We start from the raw sequence: 27192 nt of genomic DNA on the forward strand, positions 1-27192 counted from the left end.
ACAAGTCAGATAATTTCCAGTACAGTAAGAGGTATGCATTGCATCCTCTTATTTTTAATTTGCATCAAAATAAATCTGGATTAATAACGTTTATTTAAGTTGAACACACCTCTGCCCTCCCCATAAGATTAAAAATGCAAGCATTTTCCAAATGTAGATAAACAAAATACTGCAGCCCAGGAGACAGCTGCTTCTGATATCTAATTACTGGGGGACTGAGTTGGCAGGAACATCAGATCAACTATTCACAAAACAAAATCACCATTTCTGGTAACAAGATTAGTTATCGTATACTATGTTTTTGCAGCTAATTTATTTTCAAAAGGAGGTCTCCTTACCAATTCAGTAGCAGAGGTACAGAGCAGGAGGGACAGTTCTATATTAAACAAATTTGACAGACAGAACCACCAAATTATGCTTTAAAAATTTAACAAAGCAGAAATAAAAGTTGAAATTACATATTGCCTAGAAATTAATGAAAAGGAAAATATATGACGTCAAAACCTTTAAGAGCTAAAGCTCTACTTAGAGGGTAATGCTTAGAGTTTAAAATACTCTTTTAATAAGACAATCTGAAAATGGATGAAGTGCCCAGACTAATAAAGTAGAAAAAGAACAAAAGTACACAAAAGAAAATAGGAAGAAAGAACAAATAAACATAAAAATGGAAAGTAATGAAACTGAAAAGGGAAAAAAAAGCTGGTTCTTTGGGAAGATGAAAAAAACATACCAGACTGAGAATGCCTTGACAGTCCCTTAAAATCTTGGTTTCTGTACCTTGAAAATGGTCATGTATCAGCTTTACCTTCCTCTCTGCTGCCTCTCCCTCTGTGCTGTCCAACAGCAGGGCCAAATGATCTCATCTGAAAGCTCAGCCCAGACAAGTTCTCAAGACAATCCAGAGAACTTTCAAAATCTGTCCTTCACATAATGGAACTGTGCATCTGCTCCATTTCAGAGGCAGACTGGCCCTTAATCCAAGAGCACCAGTTCCCCTTTCCAGGCTTTTCTCTACTATGATTCTTGCTAGTCTGTATCTTGCTCTTCTTTTCAAAGACAGAAGCCCTAATTGCTCAATGCGGGCCCAGAAAATAGTCCCCTAGGGCCAAGGCTAGACATCTAGATGGGAGTCAACTGACTGTTATTGCTAAATGGTCTGTCCCTTTTCCCCTTGGCATGCTTCCACCCTGACTTGGGAAGTGAGGTGCTACAATCAATGAAAGTGTTGATTTCAAATCCATGCCACATCAATGGAAAAAATAGATAGGCACCCAGGCCTACTAACAGAAAGGGCAAAAGCAGCAGAAGCAGAGCCTCCGTCTGATTTCCACCTTCCAACATTTACAAAGTATATCTTATTGGCCACAGCTCTATTACATCCAGCATACTTACTGCAAGTGAATCTGAGAAAGTTATTAACTTCACACACTTTGTGCAATAATAAAGCACACTAGAAGGAAGGAATAAATGTTGAAACCAATCCACTCTATTTACCGTATTTCTTGTTGTTTAGTTGCTAAGTCGTGGCCAACTTTTTTGTGACCCCATGGACTATACCTGCCAGGATTCTTTGTCCATGGAATTTTCCAATCCAGGGGATATTCCCTACCCAGGGATCGAACCTGCATCTCATGCATTGGCAGGGGGATTGGATTCTTTATGACGGAGCTACCAGGGAAGCCCATTTACCACACAGAAGGTTTTCTCATGTTGTTGCTGTTGTTTAAACACCCAGTTGTGTCCAACTCTTTGCGACCCCATGGACGGCAGGACACCAGGCTTCCCTGTCCTTCACCATCTCCCAGAACTTGCTCAAACTCATGTCCATTGAGTTGGTGATGCCATTCAACCATCTCATCCTCTGTGGTCCCCTTCTCCTCCCACCTTCATTCTTTCCCAGCATCAGGGTCTTTTCTCACGAGTCAGCTCTTCACACCAGATGGACAAAGTATTGGAGCTTCAGCTTCAGCACCAGTCCTTCCAATGAATATTAAGGATTGATTTCTTTCAGAATGGACTGGTTGGATCTCCTTGCAGTCCAAGGGACTCTCAAGAGTCTTCTCCAACACCACAGTTCAAACACATCAATTCTTCGGTTCTCAGACTTCTTTATGGTCCAATTCTCATATCCATACGTGACTACTGGAAAAACCATAGCTTTGACTATAGAGACCTTCGTTGGTAAAGTAATGTCTCTTCTTTTTAATCCACTGTCTAGGTTTGTCATAGTTTTCCCAAGGAGCAAGTGTCTTTTAATTTCATGGCTGCAGTTACCATCCACAGTGATTTTGGTGCCCAATAAAATAAAGTCTATCACTGTTTCCATTGTTTCCCCACCTATTTGCCATGAAGTGATGGAACCGGATGCCATGATCTTCGTTTTTTGAATGCTGAGTTTTAAGCCAGCTTTTTCACTCTCCTCTTTCACCTTCATCAAAAGGCTCTTTAGTTCCTCTTCATTTTCTGCCTTAAGCATGGTGCCATCTGCATGTCCGACGTTGTTGATATTTCTCCTGACAATCCTGATTTCAGCTTGTGCTTCATCTAGTCAGGCATTTTGCATGATATACTCTGCAAATAAATAAGCAGGGTGACAATATAGAGTCTTGACGTACTCCTTTCCTGATCTGGAACCAGTCTGTTGTTCCATGTCCAGTTCTAACTGTTGCTTCCTGACCTGCATATAGGTTTCTCAAGAGGCAGGTCAAGTGGTCTGGTTTTATAGGAGGCAGGTAAGGTGACCTGGTATTCCCATCTCCTTAAGAATTTTCCACAGTTTTTTGTGATCCACACAAAGGCTTTAGCATAGTCAATGAAGCAGAAGTAGATATTTTTCTGGAATTCTCTTGCTTTCCCTACGATCTAATGGATGTTGGCAAGTTGATCTCTGGTTCCTCTGCCTTTTCAAAATCCAGCTTGAACATCTGGAGGTTATCGGTTCAAGTACTGTTGAAGCCTTGCTTGCAGAATTTTGAGTATTATCTTGCTAGCATGTGAAATGAGTGTAACTGCGCAGTAGTTTGAACATTCTTTAACACTGCCTTTCTTTAGGACTGGAATGAAAAGTGACCTTTCCCAGTCCTGTGGCCACTGCTGAGTTTTCCAACTTTGCTGGCATACTGAGTGCAGTACTTTCACAGCATCAGCTTTTAGGATTCGAAATAGCTCAGCTGGAATTCCATCACCTCCACTAGCTTTGTTCATAGTGATGCTTCCTAAGGCCCACTTGACTTTGGACTCCAGGACATCTGGCTCTAGGTGAGTGATCACACCATCATGGTTATCTGGGTCATGAAGATTTTTTTGTATAGTTTTTCTTATTCTTGCCACCTCTTCTTAGTATCTTCTGCTTCTGTTGGTCCATACCATTTCTGTCCTTTATTGTGCCCATCTTTGCATGAAATGTTCCTTTGGTATCTCTCATTGTCTAGAAGAGATCTCTAGCCTTTCCCATTCTATTGTTTTCCTGTATGTCTTTCAGTTGATCACTTAGGAAGGCTTTCTTATTTCTCCTCACTATTCTTTGGAACTCTGCATTCAGATGGGTATATCTTACCCTTTCTCCTTTGCCTTTCACTTCTCTTCTTTTCTCAGCTATTTCTAAGGCCTCTTTAGACAACCGTTTTGATTTTTTGCATTTCTTTTTCTTGGGGATGGTTTTGATCACCGCCTCCTGTACAATGTTACGAACCTCTATCCATAGTTCTTCAGGCACTCTACCAGATCTAATCCCTTGAATCTATATGTCACTTCTACTGTATAATCGTAAGGGATTTGAATTAGGCCATGCCTGAATGGCCTAGTTGTTTTCCCTACTTTCTTCAATTTAAGTCTGAATTTGGCAATAAGTAGTTCACAATCTGAGCCACAGTCAGTTCCTCATCCTACTTTTGCTGACTACTGTATGAAGCTTCTCCATCTTTGGCTGCAAAGAATATAATTAATCTGATTTTGGTACTGACCATCTCCTACAGCATTTAAGAAAGTGGTTCAATTTGCAAAGTATAAGTGCAAAGCAGGAAATGCAATGGAATGATAATGAATGCTTTTATTTGGCTTTCTGAAATTAATTCTTTTTTTTTTTTTTTTTAAGATTAAAAACTATCTCCAAATAAGTAGACATGTAATCCTTTTCTTCAAGGACTGTCAGGATATATTTAGAAGTTATTTGTAGTATGGACTGTAAATCCCTGAAGACAGAGATCAATTCTAAGTTCCCACCAGAAAGCACAATTGGGCTTCCCGGGTGGTTCAGTGATAAAGAATCCGCTTGCTAATTCAGGAGCCGTAGCTTTGATCCCTGGGTTGGGAAGATCCCTTGGAGGAGGAAATGGCAATCGGTCCAGTATTCTTGGCTGGGAAATTTCATGGACAGAGGAGTCTAGTGAGTTGTAGTCCATGGGGTCACAAAAAGAGTCGGACACAACTTAGCGACTAAACAACAACAAAAGCATAAATAATACAGTTTCTGAAAATTTCCTCATTTCCCAGTTTTTCCTTCTGTGTAAATATACACTAGTGTAGTAAATGACACTACTATCTACTTAGTAGCCAAAGCCAAAAATCTAAGGGTAAGCCTTGAGTATTTTCCTTCCTTCAGCCTCCTTATATAATTTGCCATGTTCTCAAACACTCCCCTGATCTTGGGCAAACACCCTATTGTTGGCCCTGCTATGAGAGTCTGTTGAAGGTATATGTTGCTTCAAACACCATGGCTCCTGTAGCATATAAAGTGATATTCAGTCCACCTTCTTTCTAATCCAGCTCTGTCTATATTCAATAATGAATTTCTAGAGTATCTTCTCATACTCAAGAATTTAGATGCACTCGGATCTAGGATGCAAAAATGAGGCTAAAACCACTTCTGCTAGAAAACAGGGTCATAGGTTTTTTGGGGACAGTATTAAAAGTCTTGTTTCAGCCACTAGCTTCAGTGGCCATTGGGCACTTTTTTGAGTGGAGCAAGTCTACAGCAGTAACTAACTGATCATCATAGTTCCCTGATCATGAGGACTTCCTAACTGTAGCAATCACAGTACAGTCCCAGTAAGAGATATTGCAAAAGACTAGGATAATCGCAAAAGAGACAGAACTTCAGTGTGTGGAAGAGTAGCAATGAGTTTACCTTAGTTTATCTTTGGAGAAAGAAAAAAAAAGTCTTCAAGAAATGTTACTAAGAGAACTTCTGCTGAGAATTAGGCTAACGAGATGTAAATGACAGGTGACTTGTAGTGTAGACTTGCACAAGTAAGGATACTCGTACCATTGGTAGAACTAGTGAACACTGAAAGGGTAGGATTAGAGGGTAGAGAAGATCAAGAGTTTATCAAGCAGGAAGTATCTTTGAAACAGTCAAGCAGAGCTGTTAATTAAGCATCTGAATATACAGATCTGAAGCTCAAAGAAGTAGTTATTGCTAGACATATAAATTTAGGAGCTTCTGGCACATGAAGAAGAATCAAACCCAGGCACAAATAAGATTGCTTAAAGAAAAAATATGGAGTGATAAGATACGAAGGCCTATGAAGAATGTAAATAATGACAGAAAACCAAAAGCTAGGTAGAAAATCAGAGAGTTTAGTTTCATTCCAAGAATAAAAGAATAGTCAGCAGTATCAATACTGCTGCTGCTGCTAAGTCGCTTCAGTCATGTCCGACTCTTAGCGACCCCATGGACTGCAGCCTACCAGGCTCCTCCGCCCATGGGATTTTCCAGGCAAGAACACTGGAATGGGTTGCCATGTCCTTCTCCAATGCACGAAAGTGAAAAGTGAAAGTGAAGTCATTCAGTCGTGTCTGACTCTTAGCAACCCCATGGACTGCAGCCTACCAGGCTCCTCCACCCATGGGATTTTCCAGGCAAGAGTACTGGAGTGGGTCGCCATGAGCACTGAAACAGTATTGACTGAATTTGCTATTTTGAAGATCACCAACGACTTCAGGAAGGGTTTTTTGCTAGCATAATGGGTACAGAAGCCAAACTGGAGGGGTATGAGGAATGGATGAGAAGTTAGGAAATGAGGATATATTTTCAAGAAATCTGACTACTGGAAAAAGATGTGGGATTGAGAAAGGGCTTTTTTTCTTTTTTAACACTGATGAGAAGGTGCCTGCTGATAGAAGAATTTAAACATAGGTGACATACAGGATTACTGAGAGAATGATGTTTCAGAGCAGGTGGGGATAGAATCCAAATTATAAGAGAAAAACTAGCCTTCAGGAAGAAGATGACAGATGGAGGAGAAAATCGGTAGGGTGGATTGTGGGAAGATGGAAGTATCTGACTCTGAATGTTATAAATCCTGACAATATAGAAATGTCATGACTCATAAAAGTTGAGAAGGGCATTCCTTGAATTAATAGGAATAAAGATGCAAGCTGATGGTAAGAGAGTTCTTTTAGGCTTGAACTCTTCATTACAGGTACTAGGAAGGTCATACTAAGGAACAAAGTGGATATGTAGACAGAGGGGAGACTCAGTTGGTATAATTTTGCCAAGCCATTCTATATCAGAAGATATGAAGTACACAGTGGTTATTTTTATACTTAACTCTTTCTTCTACATTACTGTCTCTTCATATTTCCAGTTTTATGCAAGATAACTGTTCACTTAGTAATCTGAGAAGTGATGAGTGAAAAATCAAAATTATACTAGATGATCACTGAGTGATCAGTAAATTCAAATTCCCAGCTTCTCCCTTTATGTAACAGTATTACACAGAAATAGGTAATACTTAATGATCCATGCATTTTATATCCAAATGGCCAACAAATGAGCAAGTATGCAACCTCATTAATCATTGGGGAAAAGCAAACTAGAGTCTTAAGGAGATCCCACTACATATGTTATGTCTTCAAAAGAGAATAGGACATAAGCCTTGTGAATCTGGAGATGACTTTAAATTATTTATTAAATCAGTTAAGGGTAGAGGGGAAAAAAAAACAAACCCTATACTCAAATTAATCTAGAAATTATTTCAGTAATTTATTCCTGGTTCTCATATATGGGTAACATGAGGGAAATTTTTTGAAACTTTATTCTTAAACTGGCTAGGGTTATTTCATTTCTCTTTCTGGAATCTTATTTTTGTTTTTTTATTGTTTTGTTTTTAAAAAGCAGAAAAAGATAAGAGAAGGAAAACCTAAATTTTAAAACTTTCAACTACTGACAGTGAGTGAAAGATTTAAAATTACATTGCCTTCAGTGTAAACAGTGAGTCTGACCTTTCACCAAACAGATATAATTTCTTTGAGCTACTCTTCTAAAGTAATTAAATGTGTTTTTAGTAACACCACTTTGCTAGGAAAATCCCCAATTGGGAGGAAGTGGAGAATGAAGCTGAAATAGGTGGCAAGTATTTTAAAGAAGAGGTGTTCTTAACCTGTCCTTAACCTTAGCTTATTTGACCCTTTGATTCCTACTGTACACTACAGGTCACCAAACACAGTCTGTCTGGAATTAGAAAGTTCCCATCAGCACTGATTTGGAGACTAGTGTGATATTACATAAGTGATTCTTTCATCATTTATTTTGTTCCCAAAATTACTTTGTACAATGGTTTCTGATATTCTTTAAAAGCAGTAAACATACAGAATTTCAAGTAGTCATAACTATAAACTTAAATATTAAAGATTATAAGTTGGTAAGGAAATAAGGACTGTTTACTACTAATACTTTTATTATATCCCATTTCTTTGAATCATGACATAGAAATATCTGAGAAATCAAACTAGCTTCAACAGTTAAACACACTTCCACCCCCACCCAGAACAAATCTAATGCTAATTAAACTTAAAACTTTTGCACAGCAAAGGAAACCACAAACACAAAAAGAAAACCCTCAGAATGGGAAACTATATTGGCAAACAAAGCAATTGACAAGGGATTAACCTCCAAAATATACAAACAGCTCATGTAGCTCAATATAAAAAAACAACCCAATAAAAAATTAGGTGGAAGGGGCTTCTCTGGTGGCTTGGTGATAAAGAATTCACCTGCCAATGCAAGAAACACAAGTTCAACCCCTGATGTGGGAAGACTCCACATGCCTTGGAGCAGCTAAGCCTGTGTGCCACAACCACCGAGCCTGTCTGCTCTACGAGCTCAGGAGCCCAAACTACTGAGCCCACGTGCCACAACGGCTGAAGCCTGAGTGCTCTATAGCTTGTGCTATGCAGAAACCACTGCAATGAGAAGCTGGCACATGGCAACTAGAGGATAGCCCCTACTTGCTGCAACCAGAGAAAGGCCCTATAGCAACAGACCCAGCACAGCCAAAAATAAATACACGGTTTTTTATTAATTAGATGGAAGACTTAAACAGACATTTCTCCAAAGAAGACATAGAGACGGTCAACAAACACAGGAAAAGATGTTCAGCATCACCAATTATTAGAGAAATGCAAATCAAAACCACAATGAGGTATCACCTCACACCTAGTCAGAATGGCCATCATCAAAAAATCTACAAATAATGAATGCTGGAGAGGGTGTGGAAAAAAGGGAAACATCCTACACTGTTGGTGGGAAAGTAAACTGATACAGTTGCTATGGAGAACAGTCTGAAGGTTCCTTAAAACACTAAAAATAGAACTACCATATGACCCAACAATCCCACTCCTAGGCATACACCTGGAGAAAACCATAATTCCAAAAGATACAGGTACCCCAATATTTGGAATACCCCAATATCAGAATATTTGTTGTTGTTTAGTTGCTAAGTTGTGTCCAACTCTTTTGCAACCCCATAGACCATAGCCCGGTAGGCTCCATCTGTTCACGGGCTTTCCCAGACAAGAATGCTAGAGTGGGTGGCTCTTTCCTCCTCCAGAGGATCTTCCTAACTCGGGGGTCAAACCTGTGTCTCCTGCACTGGCAGGTAGATTCTCCACCACTGAGCCACCTGGGAAGCCCAATGGACTATTACTCAGCCACATAAAAGAAACAGATTGTGCTGAGAAGTGGAGGGACCTAGAGACTGTCATACAGAGTGAAGTCAGTCAGAAAGAGAAAAACAAATATCAAATAATACTGCTTATATGTGGAATCTAAGCCACACAGAAAAATGGTATGGATGAACTTATTTGCAGAGTGGAAACAGACACAGATGTAGAGAGTAAATGTATGAATACCAAGAGAGAAACAGGGAGGTGGGATGAACTGGGAGACTGGGATTGATATCTGCACAGATAATTAATGAGAACCTACTGAACAGCACAGGGAACTCTACTCAGTGCTCTGTGGTGACCTAAACGGGAAGGAAATCCAAAAAGGAGGAGATGTATGTATATGCATACCGATTCACTTTGCTGCACAGCAGAAACTAACACAACATTGTAAATCAACTATATTCCAATGAAAAATTAATAAAAAAATTAATAACTTGGAAAACAATTTCTGGAAAAATATTTATACTCAAAATTAAAACAAAACCAACCTCTGGATGTTATCACTGATTAAAATCACAATTATGTGTGAAATGATTTAATTGATAAGCTAACAAAACTAAGAATGATGATAATTAACTATACGTACAGGTCCTTATCTGAATAATTCAGGCTTACTTTGTTAACTAACAAATAACAGTTCTGTGAGGCTACATGATCTTTCTGGGAACTCTATTAAAGTCAATTTGATTAAAAAATATTTAAGTCAAGCCAAATGAATTTTTAAAAGACAAATTAGAACTTATATTGGTAACAAAACAGTCTTCAAAAACCTCGGCAATCATATACTTTTGTAATGATTATTTGTATATAATAAATCAGAAAGAGGAATTAGTATACACAGAGAAAAGTACTCATGATCAAGAAGTCAGGAATTCAGACAAGAAAAAGTTTCTTTAATCCTCTGCTCTTAGTTCTTTTAACAATCATGACTAAATGCAAAACAGCACATCAAGCAAGCTTGGTCAATTTAAGTTTCACTTTGTGCTTAAATTCTTATTATTCTGGAACTACAATATTTGGTGTATTGCTATGAAGTATTTAATAATTACTACTGATTAATTCGGACACGACTGAGCGACTGAACTGACTACTTAAGTATTGTTAATTTATAGATAAACTTGGACATCTTAAGACTTTTTTTAGTATAAAAGGGTTTAAGTTATAGATTTTCATATCAAAACATCATACCTATTAAGATAAAATGCATTCAGTTTTAAATGCAGTATTTATGCTAGCCTATAAGGAAATAAACTTTATGAAAGAACCCTAAAAGTTATTTCATTAGTTTCTTTACATATACATAATACATGCCCATTCAATTTTCTTCTCACAGGTCATCCTCAGTTATATAAATTTACTTAGCTATTATTACTTTTGTGGTACAGTTCAATGAATATGCTAGCACAAGGATTAGGTCAACAGATTTATTTAAGGCCTTACCAAAATATTAAACTATCCAGCTGACATTTATAGAACACATGAACAGAAACTTGGTAATTTTCTACACAGTTCCTGATGTTTACACTACTATTATTTCTTGTTGAGAACTAATTATTTCATTACCCTCATGTGTCACAAAATATATAACTTACAGACCACAATTACATATATGTATACAATCCACTCTACACACTCTGTACACACTTCGCCTCACACAGTATAACTTTATTATTTAGTTAACAAAGGGTAGGACACAACTGAGCACGCACGTATTAATAAGCTACAAATTCGTAACTGAATTTCCTTTATATGTCTCAGCTAATTTTTTTTCACATATCAATGAATTTGAGATACATGTACAACTATAATTTTTGCACAACAAACTTATATTTGGATGCATATAAATTTGTTTCATAAATCAGGGCTACTTCATTTAAAAGAGTATGGTTTACCATAAAATTTAAAATTATTTAAAGTAAAATAATGCCTTTACTATAAAAATTACACATATTACCATGGCCTTAATTACCCTCATAAAAACTTAAAGAAAATAAAAGACAAAATTCAGAGGGTTGACTCATTGATATATTTTGTTTTTTAGTTTAAAAAGCCATGGTGTTGTTAGAGAAATAACCATTTTTATTTCTGCTTACTAATGAAAAATTTAAGGAAAGGGGATAGACCCAGGGTGGAGGAACAACCCAAAGATGTAATTTGTGTCATACAATTTCATTTTAAAAAAATCCTTTTTACAATAGAAACTGAGCTTTGGGGAAGTATTTCAATAGCTATTTTTAGGTAGCCACATGGTATAAGATAAAGTGAAACTTATTGAAACTTAATTTACTATATATAATTTTCAAAAGTAAAATAAAGCACGAATTCTTTAATGACAGAATATATGAAAAGAATAAATTTTTTATTGAAACAAAATAACTAGAGAGCCAAATTGTTTCTCAAGCTGTTGTATGACTATATTTTAGGTAGTACTGAAAATTATCCAATAATAATGTAAAATCGAAACTTCACCACAGAGTGAAAAAACAAACAGTAATAGAACACACAGCTAATGGGAATACAGAGCTGTCCAGACGCATTTTAAGAACTGACAAACATAACCTGCATTGTTTGAAGTCTGTATTAACAGCAGGGGTTGTGTCAGTGCTTTTTTTGGTATATTAACAGAATGCTTTGACAAAAGATTTTTATTAGACACTATAATAACTGCTACAGATTTCCTTGCGCTTATTATACTTTCAACATACAGTTTAATAAAAACCTGTTAAGTAGACTACATTTCAGAGAAACATTAAAAAAAATTACAGAAAGAAATGAGAAGTTTGTCCTTTTCTACTGATATTTTATTTTTGTCTTGTGGACAAAAGTTACTGCTAATGATGTTTATACTACTGAAGTGTAAACATTTTCAGTGCTTTCAATACTGAAAGTGAGTATAATACTCTAAATATACCAGTTAAGTGCTGGTTGACAGGAATGCTTCATTGCCAATTGCTACTACCAGCAAGATAAAACAAGTAATCTAAGTCAACTTTAAATGCTAGAGATGATACTACCTAACACCAACATACTGATTATAAAGGAGAAAAGGCAACTTGGCAACATCAGTGTAACACACAGGAATTTTTCCTCCACAGAATTAAAAAGTTTTAAACTTGTCTGTAGCAAATAACAACTGCCTTTACCCTTTTTCCTTTTAAAAAACATTTGACAAGTAAAATTAACTTGATATGCGTATAACTGATTTCTTCAAGGGCAAGTGCTTCAAGAGAGATGCAGAATGTTTCAGTTTCCCTTTGTCAAGAGAGATTCCTCAAGTTAAAATTTAAGCTGAAACTTAACCATAACTATTTTAAATGAATTTATTTCATTAGGAACTACTATTATAAGGTAACCATTTATAGATATTTGTGGTTTAGCATAACAAGTTTTGATTTGCAGTGTTCCTATCCCTGATAAACAGACCATATCTTTTCAAGTCCAAGTCATTACACAACTGAAAGCTAATTTAAAGTAATTATATTGGCTTAGGAGGTATTAATAACAAAAGGAAATGCTTGAAAAATTACAAGAGGCTTTTGAAATGTGTTTCTTTCTTAACAGAGTCCACAAACTTAATAAGATAAGGCACAAAGCAACACACGGCTTTCTAGGAGATTGTTACCACGGAGGTGATTCACAAGCAAACTATGCTGCAAATTTAGCTGACTTTATACACACCCCGAAATGCTAACAATATCATTAAATGTAATTTTAAAGACTTATTGGCAATGACTCTGTTTCAGTGAGTGTTTTGGTCTCAATAGAGAATAAGAATTTAAGAAACTAAAAGAAAGCAAAGCCACTGTAAATCATTTTTCATGTTTCTCATAAGATTTTCCAGTTATACATTCTCCTTCAACAAAAAACAAGTATCTCATGTAAATATCAAACCAAATATTACTCATGGTTTGCTAATATTTTCAGGGCTAAAGATACCTATTGCAAACCAACAGCACATACTTATTGAAATGCTTTTTAAGACATCAAAACTAATCCAGGTAATGGTATATGAGTAGGAAGGTAAGAAAACGTACTACTCTTATTTCCAGTTTTTTTATATTCTAAAAGAATTAGATACAAATCAACAGTGCACAGAGAACAATAACATCTATATTTTTTCCCTATTAAAAAGACTTCTACATATAGTGATAATGGACTCTGACTATTAAAGAAAATCATTTCTGATGAGAGAACATTACTACTTAAAGAACATGTGTGTTCTTGAAAAGAATATTTTAGCAAAAAATGTTTTGGTATTTGGGTTAATATAAATTGATTTAATTTTTTTTAAACTGGGGAATTGAATTGGAAAAATATGTTAAGAGCTCAAATGCTAAATGATAGATAATAAGCACAGCAATTAACAATATAGATGGTCATGTTTAATTATGAAGCAATACTGATTTTAAGCACCTGACTTTCCATTAACAGACTGTCTTTTACTAATTTGTTAGATATGAAAGCTTATTCTAATACTAGTTAGGAATGTTTGACTAACAACTTTAACATACTTTTTTTTAACAAATATTAACAATGAAATAGATATTAAATAGCCATCTTTTCAAATGACTGCTGCACTTGGTGAACTGGCTTCCCTAGTTAAAACTGACATATTCATCTTTAAATATTTTTTAAAAATCTACTCTGCATGCAATATATTATGTAAAACAATATAAAGCATGTATTTGGAAAGACAGAGCAAATGTTCTCCCTTAGAAAGTACTGAAGCTCCATCTAGAGGCTTTCCCCCCTATTACTGTCACTTGCAATATAAGTAATATCACCTAGAAATGTGAATAATATTAAAATGTCAGATTTCTTTTGTGTTTACTCTTTTGTTATTCATAATGAGTTCTTGCCCTAACCTTCTTAGGGTAGCTCTAGCTCCATCACTGCCATCAAGTGGTAAAAAACTAAAACTGAACTTTGAAAGAATAAAAGAAAAGAAGCGGGTGGAGGTGGGGAGAGAAACACCCAGGGAAAAGAAAATTATGTACTCTTTACCACTTATATACCCTTTTTTTTTGGTTCAAGAAATGAGTTGTTGTTTTTTTCCTGTGTCATTTACTCTCTCAGTAATTATGGAGAAAACAGATTTGCCATCTATTTCTAGAAAATAGTTGTTACCTGTAAATTAGAAACTTTTCTGGATATTTGTCCATTTACAGGGTACACAAAAACACTTTGAATGAAATATTATGTGGTTTAGTGATATATTTAATGTAAGCACAGTTCATAAACGACTTCACTGATAGGGACAGCAGTGAGAAACACAAAGAAGTACTTAAGATCAGTGAATTTTATTGTGCATAACAACAGCTACTAAAAGAAAAAAAAACCATGATGTACCTAAAGTAAGGATTTTCTATTACCTCTAAAATTAATCTAGATTTTAATAAATTGAACATTCTCATTGTACTCTCAGGATGTGGTGATAGCCAAATGTCCCAAAAATGTCTTCCACAGCCTACAAACGGAGAAAGATCAGAATAAGGATTTAACACTGTGAAGAAAAGAAAAAGATTTAACCATAAGGAAACAAATTATATTTGAATTCAATTTCTGACTTTAATATCTTTTTTTTTTTTTTTAATGAGCACATACTTCCTGAACTATGTTACAGGAGTTAAGACTGTCAAAGAAACAAAACTACAAACTACAGAATCTAAGGGAAAAGACCAATGAAATAATGTCTCAGGTCAAGGAATGCTGCTCTGTGAGATGTATCACTCATGACCCAACTTTAAAATATTATTTGTGTATGCAATAGTGGGTAGGAATGTAGTTGACATAGTAAGTCTCTTAATCATGTTTAGAAACATTCCAACATTGCTAAAATAGATATTAACGGACCACTCTTTGTTTTATATATTTGTAGCATGAAAATTATAGAATACTGTGATTTTATTCCTTCTTTAAATTTTTACTGAGACACTTGCTCACAAATCATAAAGAAACTGAAAATTTTGTAGCTTTGATTGTAGGTATGAATTACCATGTTAAATTAACAGTGGCAGCCAACATTCAGTGAGTTCCTAATATGTGCCAGGCACTTTTCAAGATGTTTCACGTGTATTAAGTACTTTTTCAACAACCCTTTAAGATAGGTATTATTAATATTATACAGATAAGGAAACAGGCACAGAGAGATGAAATAACCATTCACAGTCACACAGTAAGGGGCAGGGATGAGATATGAAACTAAGTGGTATGTCTGGGTATAAGACAAGTTTTCTCAATCTTGGCACTATTGACATTTTGGATCAAATAATTCTTTAACTGGGGAGAGGGTGCTGTTTGGTGTATTAGAGGATGTTTGGCAGCATCCTTGGCATCTATCACCAGATGCCACTAACATGACCTCATCCCCCACCCCAGTTCAGTTCAGTTCAGTCACTCAGTCGTGTCCGACTCTTTGCAACCCCATGAATTGCAGCACACCAGGCCTCCCTGTCCATCACCAACTCCCGGAGTTCACTCAGACTCATGTCCATCGAGTCCATGATGCCATCCAGCCATTTCATCCTTTGTTGTCCCCTCTTCCTCCTGTCCCCAATCCCTCCCAGCATCAGAGTCTTTCCCAATGAGTCAACTCTTCGCATGAGGTGGCCAAAGTGCTGGAGTTTCAGCTTTAGCATCATTCTTTCCAAAGAAATCCCAGGGCGGATCTCTTTTAGCATGGACTGGTTGGATCTCCTTGCAGTCCAAGGGACTCTCAAGAGTCTTCTCCAACACCACAGTTCAAAAGCATCAATTCTTCGGTGCTCAGCTTTCCTTACAGTCCAACTCTCACATCCATACGTGACCACTGGAAAAACCATAGCCCCAGGTATGATACCAAAAATGTCTCCAGACACTGCCAAAGTTTGGCGGAGGAAGGATGGGGTAGGGGATTGCCTCCAGTTAAAAATCACTGATATGTAAGATTATTTAATCTGTTATAACACTGCAGAAACAAATCATGACCAATTAATCTGGAATTAGTTTTCCTCTGTTTTAAATTATTTACCACAATACAGAAAATTTTAGATCTAAAGGTGGTTTAGGATAGCAATACTCTGAGTCTTACTATTTAGGGGATGACATGTCACATAATTAAAAATCATAATATGGGGGTCAAATCTCATAATACAAGGTTTATGTAGGCAAACATGAAAATAATGAGATATAAAAATTCCATCCAAATTTATAAAAGTAATTACCTCTGGAAAATGAGACTGAGGGACAAAGTGTGGGACTATTGCCTTTCACTTTATGTAGTTTGATGTCGTGTTAACTTTTTTTTTCAGACAACATTTTGGTTTTCTGCAAAGCTTTTTAGAAACCAAATTTTAGGGAAACCTTTTTCTTTCTCACATCAGCATTTCAGGTAAGACTTATTAACTGCGGGGTCTGATATGGGACACAGGGGAGGCTGAGAAAGGACCCATCCAGCTGGGGGTCTGCTGAGGCTGTTAAAGAACACATACATCTCCATCAGCGCCCCCACGCTGAGGGCTTCAGTCCACAGCTCAGGCCAGGCTGCTTTGGCAGAGCCCATGTGGTCACATCTGGCCTGGGAAACCCCATGCCCAACCCAGGCAGTGATTTGAATGCTCTGTGCTGGGCCTGGAGGAATCTTTTTCCAGGTTTTCATTGATATTTTCCCATAGGCTGCTTTCACTGGTTTCCCCATATATACCCCTGTTATGCTAACAAAGGAAATATAACAAATTTATGATAAAATTCATGATAAAATAATCATGCTTAACTAGACAAAAATATTAATTAGTTAGCCATGGGTCTGAAAGCTAGTAAACTAGTAATAATTAAGAGGATACTAGAGATATATATTTTCAAGAGTGCTGTTTAAAGATGTAAATAAAAGTGGGCATACAACTTTCAATTTTTTTTTCTATAATTCTCTGCAATAACTTTAACCATGTACATTTTCCCAGCCCCCAATTAGAGCAAGTTTTTACTCCAATTACTTTTGACTATCCAGAAATCCTTTAAAGAAAACAGTAATAAGTGCTCTTCTATTCATTTATACATTCTCAAATCGTCATTTTAATTTCTTTTCCTTCATTCTACTTATTTTTACTACTGTAAACTAAATTGCACATACATTGTATCCTTTTCTTTCAGTCAGTACATATATATCAATTTCCCATTTTGTTTTATAAATTTAATGAAGTAATGTTTATAATGTTTATATTCAAGTAATGTTCATAGCTTCACTTAATTCAGTATTATCTGCTTAGCCATTCTCTGTTGATCTCTGCAATGATTTTGTTCTCTATCAACTTAGCAAATCAATATTTTCCACATTTTACCTTCTTTTCTATCCTCACTGCCCTCATTAAGGCTCTCATTTTTCTTTTCCTTATTCTTTTCAGTTGTTTAGTCTCTCTATACTTTTGCTGTTAGCTATAGAAATAGTGTGCATGCCTGCTAGCTAAGTCACTTCAGTCGTGTCTGACTCTTTGTGACCCTATGGACTGTAGCCCGCCAGGCTCCTCTGTCCATGGGGTGCTCCAGGCAAGAACACTGGAGTGGGTTACATGAATAAGTAAACATATCTTCTTATAAAAATTTAAATAATACAGAGTAAACCATCCCCTTTAACTATTCTCCCTGGCAAATGCAACTTCTCCAACAGAAGTTATTATGGTTATCAGTTTGGTGCATATACATTATAAATATTTCTAGATATTCTTTTTAAAGTAAGTTTACTTTCATATATGGGCTTCCCCAGTGGCTCAGTGGTAAAGAATCTGCCACCAATGCAGTTGACATGGTTTTGATCCTGAGGTTGGGAAGATTCCTTAGAAAAGAAAATGGCAAACCACTCCAGTATTCTTGCCTGGAAACTCCATGGACAAAGGGGCCAGGCAGGCTACCGTCCACTGGGTAGCAAAGAGTTGGACATGACTCAACTGAGCATGCACTTTCATATATGTGTACATGTAGAAATCTTCCACTTTATACCACCATTAAGCAAAATATTTTCCTTGTATTAAAAAAAAAAAGACCTCATAATTGTCTGCTTTTGTCCATCCACATATTGCTTTGCTGGGCTTTGATGTTAATATCCATTTTCATACAAGATATGCTACTTAACACTAGTTTTATCAAGGATTTGGCTTACTACTGGAAATATTTGATTGAAGATACCATTGGGTGAAACACACATTATCCTAACACATAAAGTACATAAACTAAAACTATTATTGGATTTTAAAGTTTTAACAAAAATATTCCATGTCAGTATTAAAATATTAATCAGAATGATAAAGGAATTAGGGTTTTACTTTCTTTATGGTATATTCATTTTTTAAACAGCTTTATTGATATAAGCCATAAAAGTCACATTTTAAGTATAGTGATTATTTTTAGTAAATGTAAAGGTTATCACAATTCAGTTTTAGAATATTTCCAATACCCCAAAAAAGACCTCTCATACCCATCTCTACAGATCTGCCTTTTCTGACTATTTCATATATAGGGAAGGGATGAGTTTTTTGATATATTTACATGTCAGATTTAGCAGCAAAAATATTTTGCATAAAGATCCTGTTGAAGTCTTTTCTTAAGTTATTAATACACCTTGCTCATTTGGTAAGGATGCTATAAATATAACTGAACTCCTTCTTCTTCTCCCTCCTTCATTTCCTTCCTCTCCTCCTTTTGCCAATTTTCACTCTTGTAGTATTTAATAATTCCACTGTTAATAGACCACGGTTTCTCACTACATGCTAGCAAGGTTATGCTCAAAATCCTTCAAGTTAGGCTTCAGCAGTATGTGAACTGAGAACCTCTAGATGTACAAGGTAGGTTTAGAAGAGGCAGACGAATCAGAGATCAAATTGCCAACATTCCCTGGATCACAGAGAAAGCAAGGGAACCTCAGAGAAACATCTGCTTCACTGACTACACTAAAGCATTTGACTGTATGGATCACATCAAACTGTGGAAAATTCTTAAAGAGATAGGAATTTAAGACCACCTTACCTGTCTCTGGAGAAACCTGTATGCAAGTCAAGAAGCAACAACTAGAATCATCATGGAACAACAGACTGGTTCAAAATTGGAAACGGAGTATGACAAGGCTGTACACTGTCATCTTGCTTATTTAATTTGTATGCAAAGTACATCATGAGAAATATCAGGCTGGATGAATCTCAAGCTGGAATCAAGACTGCCAGGAGAAATATCATCAACTTCAGATGTGCAGATGATACCACTCTAATAGAAAGCAAAGAGGTACTAAGGAGCATTTTGATGAGGGTGAAAGAGGAGAGTGAGAACACTGGCTTGAAACTCAACATTCTAAAACCTAAGACCATGGCATCTGGTCCCATAACAATAGAAGGGGGGAAAGTGGAAGCAGTGACAGATTTTACTTTCTTGGACTCCAAAATCACTGTGGATGGTGACAGCAGTCGTGAGATTAAAAGACACTTGCTCCCTGAAAGGTAAGCTATCACAAACTTAGACAGCATACTAAAAAATAGAGACATCACTTTGCTGACAAAGGTCCATACAGTCAAAGCTATCGTTTTTCCAGTAATGGTCATGTATGGATGTGAGAGTTGGACCATGAAGAAGACTGAACACTGAAGAACAGATGCTTTCAAACTGTGGCTCTAGAGAAGACCCCTGAGAGTCGCTTGGACAGCAAGAAGACCCAACCAGTCCATCCTAAAGGAAATCGGTCCTGAATATTCATTGGAAGGACTGATGTTGAAGCTGAAGCTCCAATATTTTGGCCACCTGATGGGAAGAGTTGACTCAAGGACCCCTGATGCTCGGAAAGATGGAAGGCAAAAGGAGAAGGGGGTGGCAGAGGATGAGAAGGGTAGATAGTATCACTGACTCAATGAACATGAATTTGAGCAAACTCTGAGAGACCGTGGAGGACAGAGGAGCCTGGCATGCTGCAGTCCATGGGGCCACAAATAGTTGGAGCAGAATTCAGTCACTGAACAACAACAACATACATGGAAGGTATAAGAAATGGGCTTTTCTGTACAGCTCCAAAACATATTCTGATAGTTTAATGAAAAACAAAACAGAAGTCCAGCATATAAACATATTACATCCTTGAGATGTTTTAGTTTCTCCTAAATATGGAATACACTTTTAAAAACTGCTGAGAAACCCATTTAATACAGGTCTTTTCAAATTTGGCATTCTATCTTCAAATGGAATTCTACCTCCAAATAGAAATCCATCCTCCAAAAACTTCTGATGTCACCCTGAACTCTCTCTCACAGTCCACATCCAATTCATTAGCAATTCCTGATGGCTCTATTATCAAATTATATTCAGGATCTGAACACCATTACAAAGGTCCAAAGCCACCATTCTTTTTTGCTTGGATCATGACAAACACTTCTAACACAACTCCTGACTTCAGCCCTAGCCAGGTCTCTTCCTTCAATAGTCTGTTTTCAGCACAGCAACTAGACTAAAACTAAATACAAAAACCTCCAACAGCTTTCTTTCCCTTTTACTCAGATCAAAAGTCCAAGTCCTTAGTGATTGCAATCAACGTCTTAAACTTGTAACAATCTAGTTTAACTTTTAACAACCTATGTATCCACTAACAAATGACTTAAAAAAAATTTTTTTTTAAAGGAAGGGAATAAAATGGAGCACTGCAAAAAGTCAACTAAATATAACACCAGGCAGTGATGGAGAAATTAATGAACAAAAAAACATAAGCTATAGTCAAATAATGTTGATGGGCACCATCAAAAGAGTGAAAAGACAACCACAAAAGAGGGAAAATATTTGCCAATCATATACTTGATAAGGGGTGAACATCCAGAATACATAAAGAACTCCTACAACTCAACAAAAAGACTCAAGTTGTTAAAAATTGGGCAAACAACTTGGATAGGCATTTCTCCAAAGATATACAAATGGCCAAAAGTACGTGAAAAGATGCTCAACATCACTAATAATTAGGGAACTGTTAATCAAAACCATAAAGGATACCACTGCAGAACTACTAAGGTGGCTGTAATTTTTAAAACTGGAAAATAGTGTAGACAAGGATATAGAGGAATTGGAAACCTTATGCATGGCTGGTGAGAAAGTAAAATGATAGTTACTATGGAACAAATATGTTCCTCCAAAAGTTAAACATCATACATATTACAATGTGATTAACAATTCCATTCCTCAGGATACACCCTAAAAAAACTAACAACAGGGACTCAAACAGATACTTTGTAAACCAATGTCCACAGCAGCATTATTTACCATGGTGGAAATAACACAAGGTCATCAAGAGATGAATGTATATACTATATAGTACAGTCTATATATATATATGACAGAAAATTATTCAAGCCATAAAAACAGTGAAGTACTGATATATGCTACAGCGTGGATGAACCTTGAAAACACTGGGCTAACTGCAACAAGCCAGCTACAAAAGGGCAAATATTGTATGATTCCACTTATATGAGTACTTGGAAGAGGTAAATTTACAGAGACAGAAAGTAGATTTTACCAGGGGCTTGGGGAGGGAGGGTGGGAAGTTACTGCTTAGTTATGTATGGAGTTTCAGTTTGGGGTGATGAAAAAACTTCGGAAACAGATGGTGGTTAGGGCTGTACAATACTGTGAATGCTGCTACATTGTACACTTAAAAATGGTTTAAAAAGCAAACTTTTGGTTCTACGTTTTACCACATTTTTTAAGCCAAAGGCTTTACAATCACATTAAAACCTCCAAAATCCTTTAAAAGGTCTACAAAGTAACCAGTATCTCTGATTTCATCAGTAACCACTTTCCCTCTGGCTTTTTCCCCCACCCACACCTCCTTGCTGTTCCTTGAACACACAGGCTAGAGTCCTGCTCAGGACCTTTCCAGCTGCTAGTCCCTTACCTGTAAGGGACTGCCCCCTCACCTCACAGCTCACATCCTCCCTCCTGTGGGTCTCCGCTCACACAGCACCCTTTCAACAAGGGCCCCCTGACTACCCCTCCCCCCACATGTCCTAGCTCTTTTCCACTTTATGTTCGTCCCCAGCACTTCATCTGGTGCGTGCGTGTGTGTGTGTGTGTGTGTGTGTGTGTGTGTGTGTGTGTGTGTGTAAAATCACAAATTTATTGTCATTTTCTTCCTCTAGAATGTAACCACCAGAAGGGCAGGAATTTTGCCTATTTCATTCAATGCTGTGACCCTAAAACAGTGCCAGGCACATTGTAAACAGTCAAGAAATCACCACTGCTGAGTGAATGAATACTGAATTATTTTAATCACCAATATAAGACTATTGATCAACTACTATGACGTGTCACTTATTAAGCCTTCCTAGAAATTGGAGAACCTTCCTAGAAATTAGAATTGTACTCTGAAGTCTGATCTACAATTAAAGCCTACTACTTTACTATTAACTTTTCTTTTGCTATGATTAATTTAGCTTTTGCTAACCCTATCATTTTGTTCACAGTATCTCTCAAATGTTTTTAGCAGCATCGAAGTATACAACTCAATGACTTTTAACACATTTATCCAGTTATGCAACTTTCACCACAGTCTAGTTTTAGAACACATTTACTATCCCAAACATTCCTTCAAATCCATCTGCAGTCAACCCCAACTCCAACTTCCAACCCAAGGCAAACACAAATTTACTTTTCATCTTCATTAGTTTTTAAAATTTTATCTTTTCTAGAAATTTCACATAAATGGAATAATTCAATATGTAGTCTTATGTATCTGGCTTTATTCATTCAGCATGTTTTTGAGGTTCATCCATGACATTACATGTATCGGTTATTCATTTTTTTAAAAAAATTACTGAGTAGTATTCCAACTTTATCATATTTTAGGTACATTCTTATTCTCTTGCAGTACAATCTTCTAGATTCATTTTCTATTTTTCCTGATCTAGCTCTGAAATCAACCATTTCTCCATTTCTCCTGGTTCTTTTAATTTACTGAGTTTTTCTTTCAATTTTTTTTCTTCATTTATACCAATAATAATTGGTCATTTTTCAAATCTATTTAGCTATTCTTTAGAGGACATTCATTAGGATACAGGCTAAGCTCCTGTAACAAAGAGATCCTAAAATATAGCGGCTTAAATAAGATAGAATGTTATTTCCTCCTCAGATGATAGTCTAGAAATAAGTCATGCAGAGCTGAAAGGGCAGCGCAACACACACTACATTCTCTGTGTCCAGATTCTGCTGCCTCGAGTTTTCATCAACTAGTAGTACACAAGACAAATAGGTGGGGAGGGAGGGCAGAGGAAATACACAGGCATTTCTTCCTAAGGCAGAACACAGAAGGGCCCACATGACTTTGGTTCATAATCCATTGCCAAAATTTTAGGCCACATCCACCTTAAAGGGAAGTTAGTGACTATAGTTTTCAGCTTGGTAGCTATAAGCTGTATACTCATCTACAACCTAGGAATTCTTGGTGGATAACTAGCACAAGAGACTTGTGCCAATTAGAGCAACTTCAAATTAAATTCCCCACATGAGGTTTTGTCCTATATAGTAACATAACTTAGGACCACCAACTTATGAGGACTCACTCCTGGTTACAAAATCTCAGAGGAGATGTTTCTGCCTCTCTCCTAAGCAACTGGGTTGAGATGGCAAGGTTTGAAACTTTGAGGAATGCTAACTTAGGCTAGGTGAGCAATGCATTTAACTTTTTTTCCTATTTTATTCAGTATGTTAATTGTTTCAATTGAGAGGATCCTTCAGGATCATTCCACCACACTACAAACCATATTTACTGCCTACTCTCGTAAATAGTGCAAGGTGGCAACTGAATGGCATCGAACGATCACAGATCAAAAACCAAAATGAAGTCTACAAAACAGCTTTAAGCTTTCATCCTTATAATGGTTACAAAATGTAGCATTTCAAAGTCTGTAACCTTAAAATTATTAATTAGCTTCTAAAACAACAGAAATAACTTAGTGTCAGGTTTCTAAAATGACTCATTATATACAATATCATTGTTTACTTTTAAATGCATATTTGAATAGTTTTATATTACACCACTTAAAGTTCCAGTAATTTTTTTTCCAGAATTTTCACTATTTAAATTTATCTGTATCTTCTCTTCTCCACAAGTCACTACTTCCTTCAAAGTAAAAGCATACATAAATAAAAGAATATACAAGGAGCTCAATAAAACTATATTCTCATAAAAACTAAGATAAATAGCAACATTTATTAACTAGTATATGCTACATATATCATAATACTGAAACCTCACAATTATCTTATAAGGTGAGGGCTGCTTATCTCATAGATGAGAAAACTAAGATTCAGAGACTTTATGCTACTTATCTGAGATCATATAACAAGTAAATATTAGAACAACCCAACTCTGAGCTCTTGGCCATTATGTTTTAAAATAAACATTTCCCCTACACTTGAAACTCTTTAAATTTAGGGTGAATCTTAAACTTGCTGGTGTATTACAGTTGCTGTGGTAGCAATTCCAAGTGACAGTAATGAGGCAGCTGTCACTCCTCATGTGCGTGTGAACCTCCAAAATACTCCAGAATTTGTGTAGGAAGAAAATCCTAGAAATGATCTCGATCACTCTTTTTAATTCCTAAGAAGTAAACAACTGTGAGGAAAGGGCAGGGTGAGGAAAACTGGACATTCTCAGCAGGATTTCCAAGTGAAGTCAAAGTCACTCAGTTGTGTCTGACTCTTTGCGACACCCTGGTCTATACGGTCCATGGAATTCTCCAGGCCAGAATCCTGGAGTTGGTAGCCTTTCCCTTCTCCAGGGGATCTTCCCAACCCAAAAAACCCAGCATTTCCAAAGTGGATATCAAAAGTAGATTAATGCCAAATAATTGCAAAGCTGACTGAAGAACGCGGCACCAATGGTGCCTGATTTTTTTCGGGAAATACAGCACAGTGCAAGACTCCGTGTAGAAAAACTGGACATCAGTGACTGAGTCAAAAAGTGATTCAAAAGAGCTTGAGTCTGAATACAAAGAACTTTAACAATCACTTAACCAATTTAAGTGATTAATTGGTTTATCTCACGTGTATTTTCCATTTTCAGGTATAGGTAAGAGTTATAAATAAAATCTGTCTAATTCTGTTAAGAGTTCTTTTGATGAACATGAAAATTCTAAACAGTAAAATGACAGTGTGTTCTCTTTGTAACTCATATATAAAATAATGGTACAACATGCTATGACAGAAAAGCAGCATACTATATAATCCACAATGGGACATCTTAATACTGAGGTTCACATATAACATCAATGAAATCATGCCCCCTCCTCCCAACCTCATCTTTTGACCAGGAGTTCATGCATTATGCAGGATAAAAATCTGATGTTTAACCCAAATGATATGCGTTGGCACTTTCACAGTTTTTTTTCCAATTTATCAAGTATAATGTTTTCTGATGAGTTTCAGACTTATTCAATTCTTGGTTTTATGTTAACCTATGTATAATTTTTTTAAAACCTATATATAATTTGCAAGGCTGGGGAAACAACTTAAAAATAGGCATTTAGTTACTCTCTTAAATTATTCATGTTACCATGAAAGATTTTAACAATTGCATTGATTTCAGCTTTCTTTTTTTTGCTACTCAGCATTTTGATATTTCTAAGTTTTCTTTTTTTTTTTTTCCTAAGTTTTCTTAATCAGGTAGATTTATTACAAAACACAAAGTAAAAAATAACATAATTCAAATTTATATTAATATGATTTTTGTTGAAAAAAATGTGATTTTTGTACTATGAAATAAAAATGGAATGAACATTATGAATTAGGTAAATTCTCTTTTTTGTGGCCCTCCAATTTTTATTTTGAAAGCAAAGTCACCTAATAAATTAATAGCCTCTTTTCCCTCTTACCCTAAGTTGTTTAAAGGAGGCTAGGAAAAAACAAAATATTGCATATTTCTCTGTAAGTATTAAAATATACATTTTTTAATAGAAAAATGCAGAAACAGCAGTAGAACCAGAAAGCAAACAGAAGCAGGAAATTCTGTTATAAGACAGACTAATAAACACCTTTAAATAAAGGATTTGAAGTTTATTAAGAAGGGAGAAAGTACTTGCAACCCTATTCAAATATTTGTTTCTGTCCTTCTGTAAAGAATGTTTTCGTTTGTAAACCTTGACAGACTCCTTCCTACGTCAGCATCTCTATCTAAAGTTGACAGACCAAAGATGTATTTCAAACATGGACCACAACAGAATATGGAGTTGATTTCTGCTGTGCTACCTCCACAAAAAAAAAAAATTCCTAAAATAATTTTCTCAATGATAATTAGTAAGGTCACTGACTATGTTATGAAGACAAGATAAAATTATCACCCTAAGAGTTTGGAATCTTATCCTAAATATTCTGAGGTTTGTTTTTTTTTTACTCATATCCTGATTGTTTTTATAGTGCTGATCTCTCATATATATTTTATATCACAATAATATTCTGAAATGTAGCTTCTAAACATTTATCCCATATTAATTAGAATAAGTACTTTAGTATATCCTGATATGACTCTGGCCATAGAAGTATATAGAATAATAGTTTTAACATACATGTGATGTAATGCCTTTAATTTTATTATTTGTTTAGAGATATTTAGAAAAAAATGACTACTAATGAATGTTTTCCTTCAAACGTTAGGTTTGGCTCAACAACTAAATAGTAACTAGGAATTAAATGAAAGATATTCAAATAAATTATTTACATCAATGAACTGTTTAACAATATATTTCACCTTTAGAAGTTAAAATCATTTTGAAGAGTCATATCTTGTCCTTCTCTTTTTTAATACATAAGGACTAAGTAAAGAGGAATTTTTAAGGTTTATGAGAATTCAAGAGAAAAGGACATCTGGCAGTAGAATGTGAACTTTTAAATAAGAAATATTACCTTAGAAAAATTGATATAAGAGAAACACAAGAGTCACTTTTTAAGCTTCTTCCTTTGAGAAACATAAAGTATGTTGTACTTTTTTTTTTTAAGTAACTTATCATAACTGATATCTGTTCACATTAGAAACTCCTCTAAAACTTATTTGGAAAATATTTTGAACTTGAGAGTTTGACATTACTCAAATTATGTTTGTTGAAAGTAGTCATTAAAACCAAAGAGCAAATGGCACAAATATATAGCATTTTTTAAAAATCTCAATAATTTACAGAACTTTGGAATATTAGAACAACCTAGATGGTATTATAAGCTGTATGCAGTAACTGGAACATGTTGAGATAAGGCAACATGACTAAA

The 27192-nt window shown here is 35.8% G+C and overlaps 1 protein-coding gene across 3 annotated transcripts in view; it reads right to left on the bottom strand.

The window, feature by feature from the left end:
* Positions 1-27192, bottom strand: part of DNAJC1 (DnaJ heat shock protein family (Hsp40) member C1) — a 191610-nt gene that overhangs the window by 132665 nt on the left and 31753 nt on the right. The window contains exon 1 of one of the 3 annotated variants that reach the window (XM_027976603.3): positions 778-6121. The exons of the other annotated variants lie outside the window; for them this stretch is intronic. Coding sequence (XP_027832404.1) covers positions 778-792 — 15 coding nt within the window. The 5' untranslated portion in view covers positions 793-6121. Of the gene's footprint in view, positions 1-777; positions 6122-27192 lie in introns of those variants that run through there. 3 annotated transcript variants of the gene reach the window in all.

This window comes from Ovis aries, chromosome 13, assembly GCF_016772045.2.
Source record: "Ovis aries strain OAR_USU_Benz2616 breed Rambouillet chromosome 13, ARS-UI_Ramb_v3.0, whole genome shotgun sequence".
Classification (NCBI taxonomy): domain Eukaryota; kingdom Metazoa; phylum Chordata; class Mammalia; order Artiodactyla; family Bovidae; genus Ovis; species Ovis aries.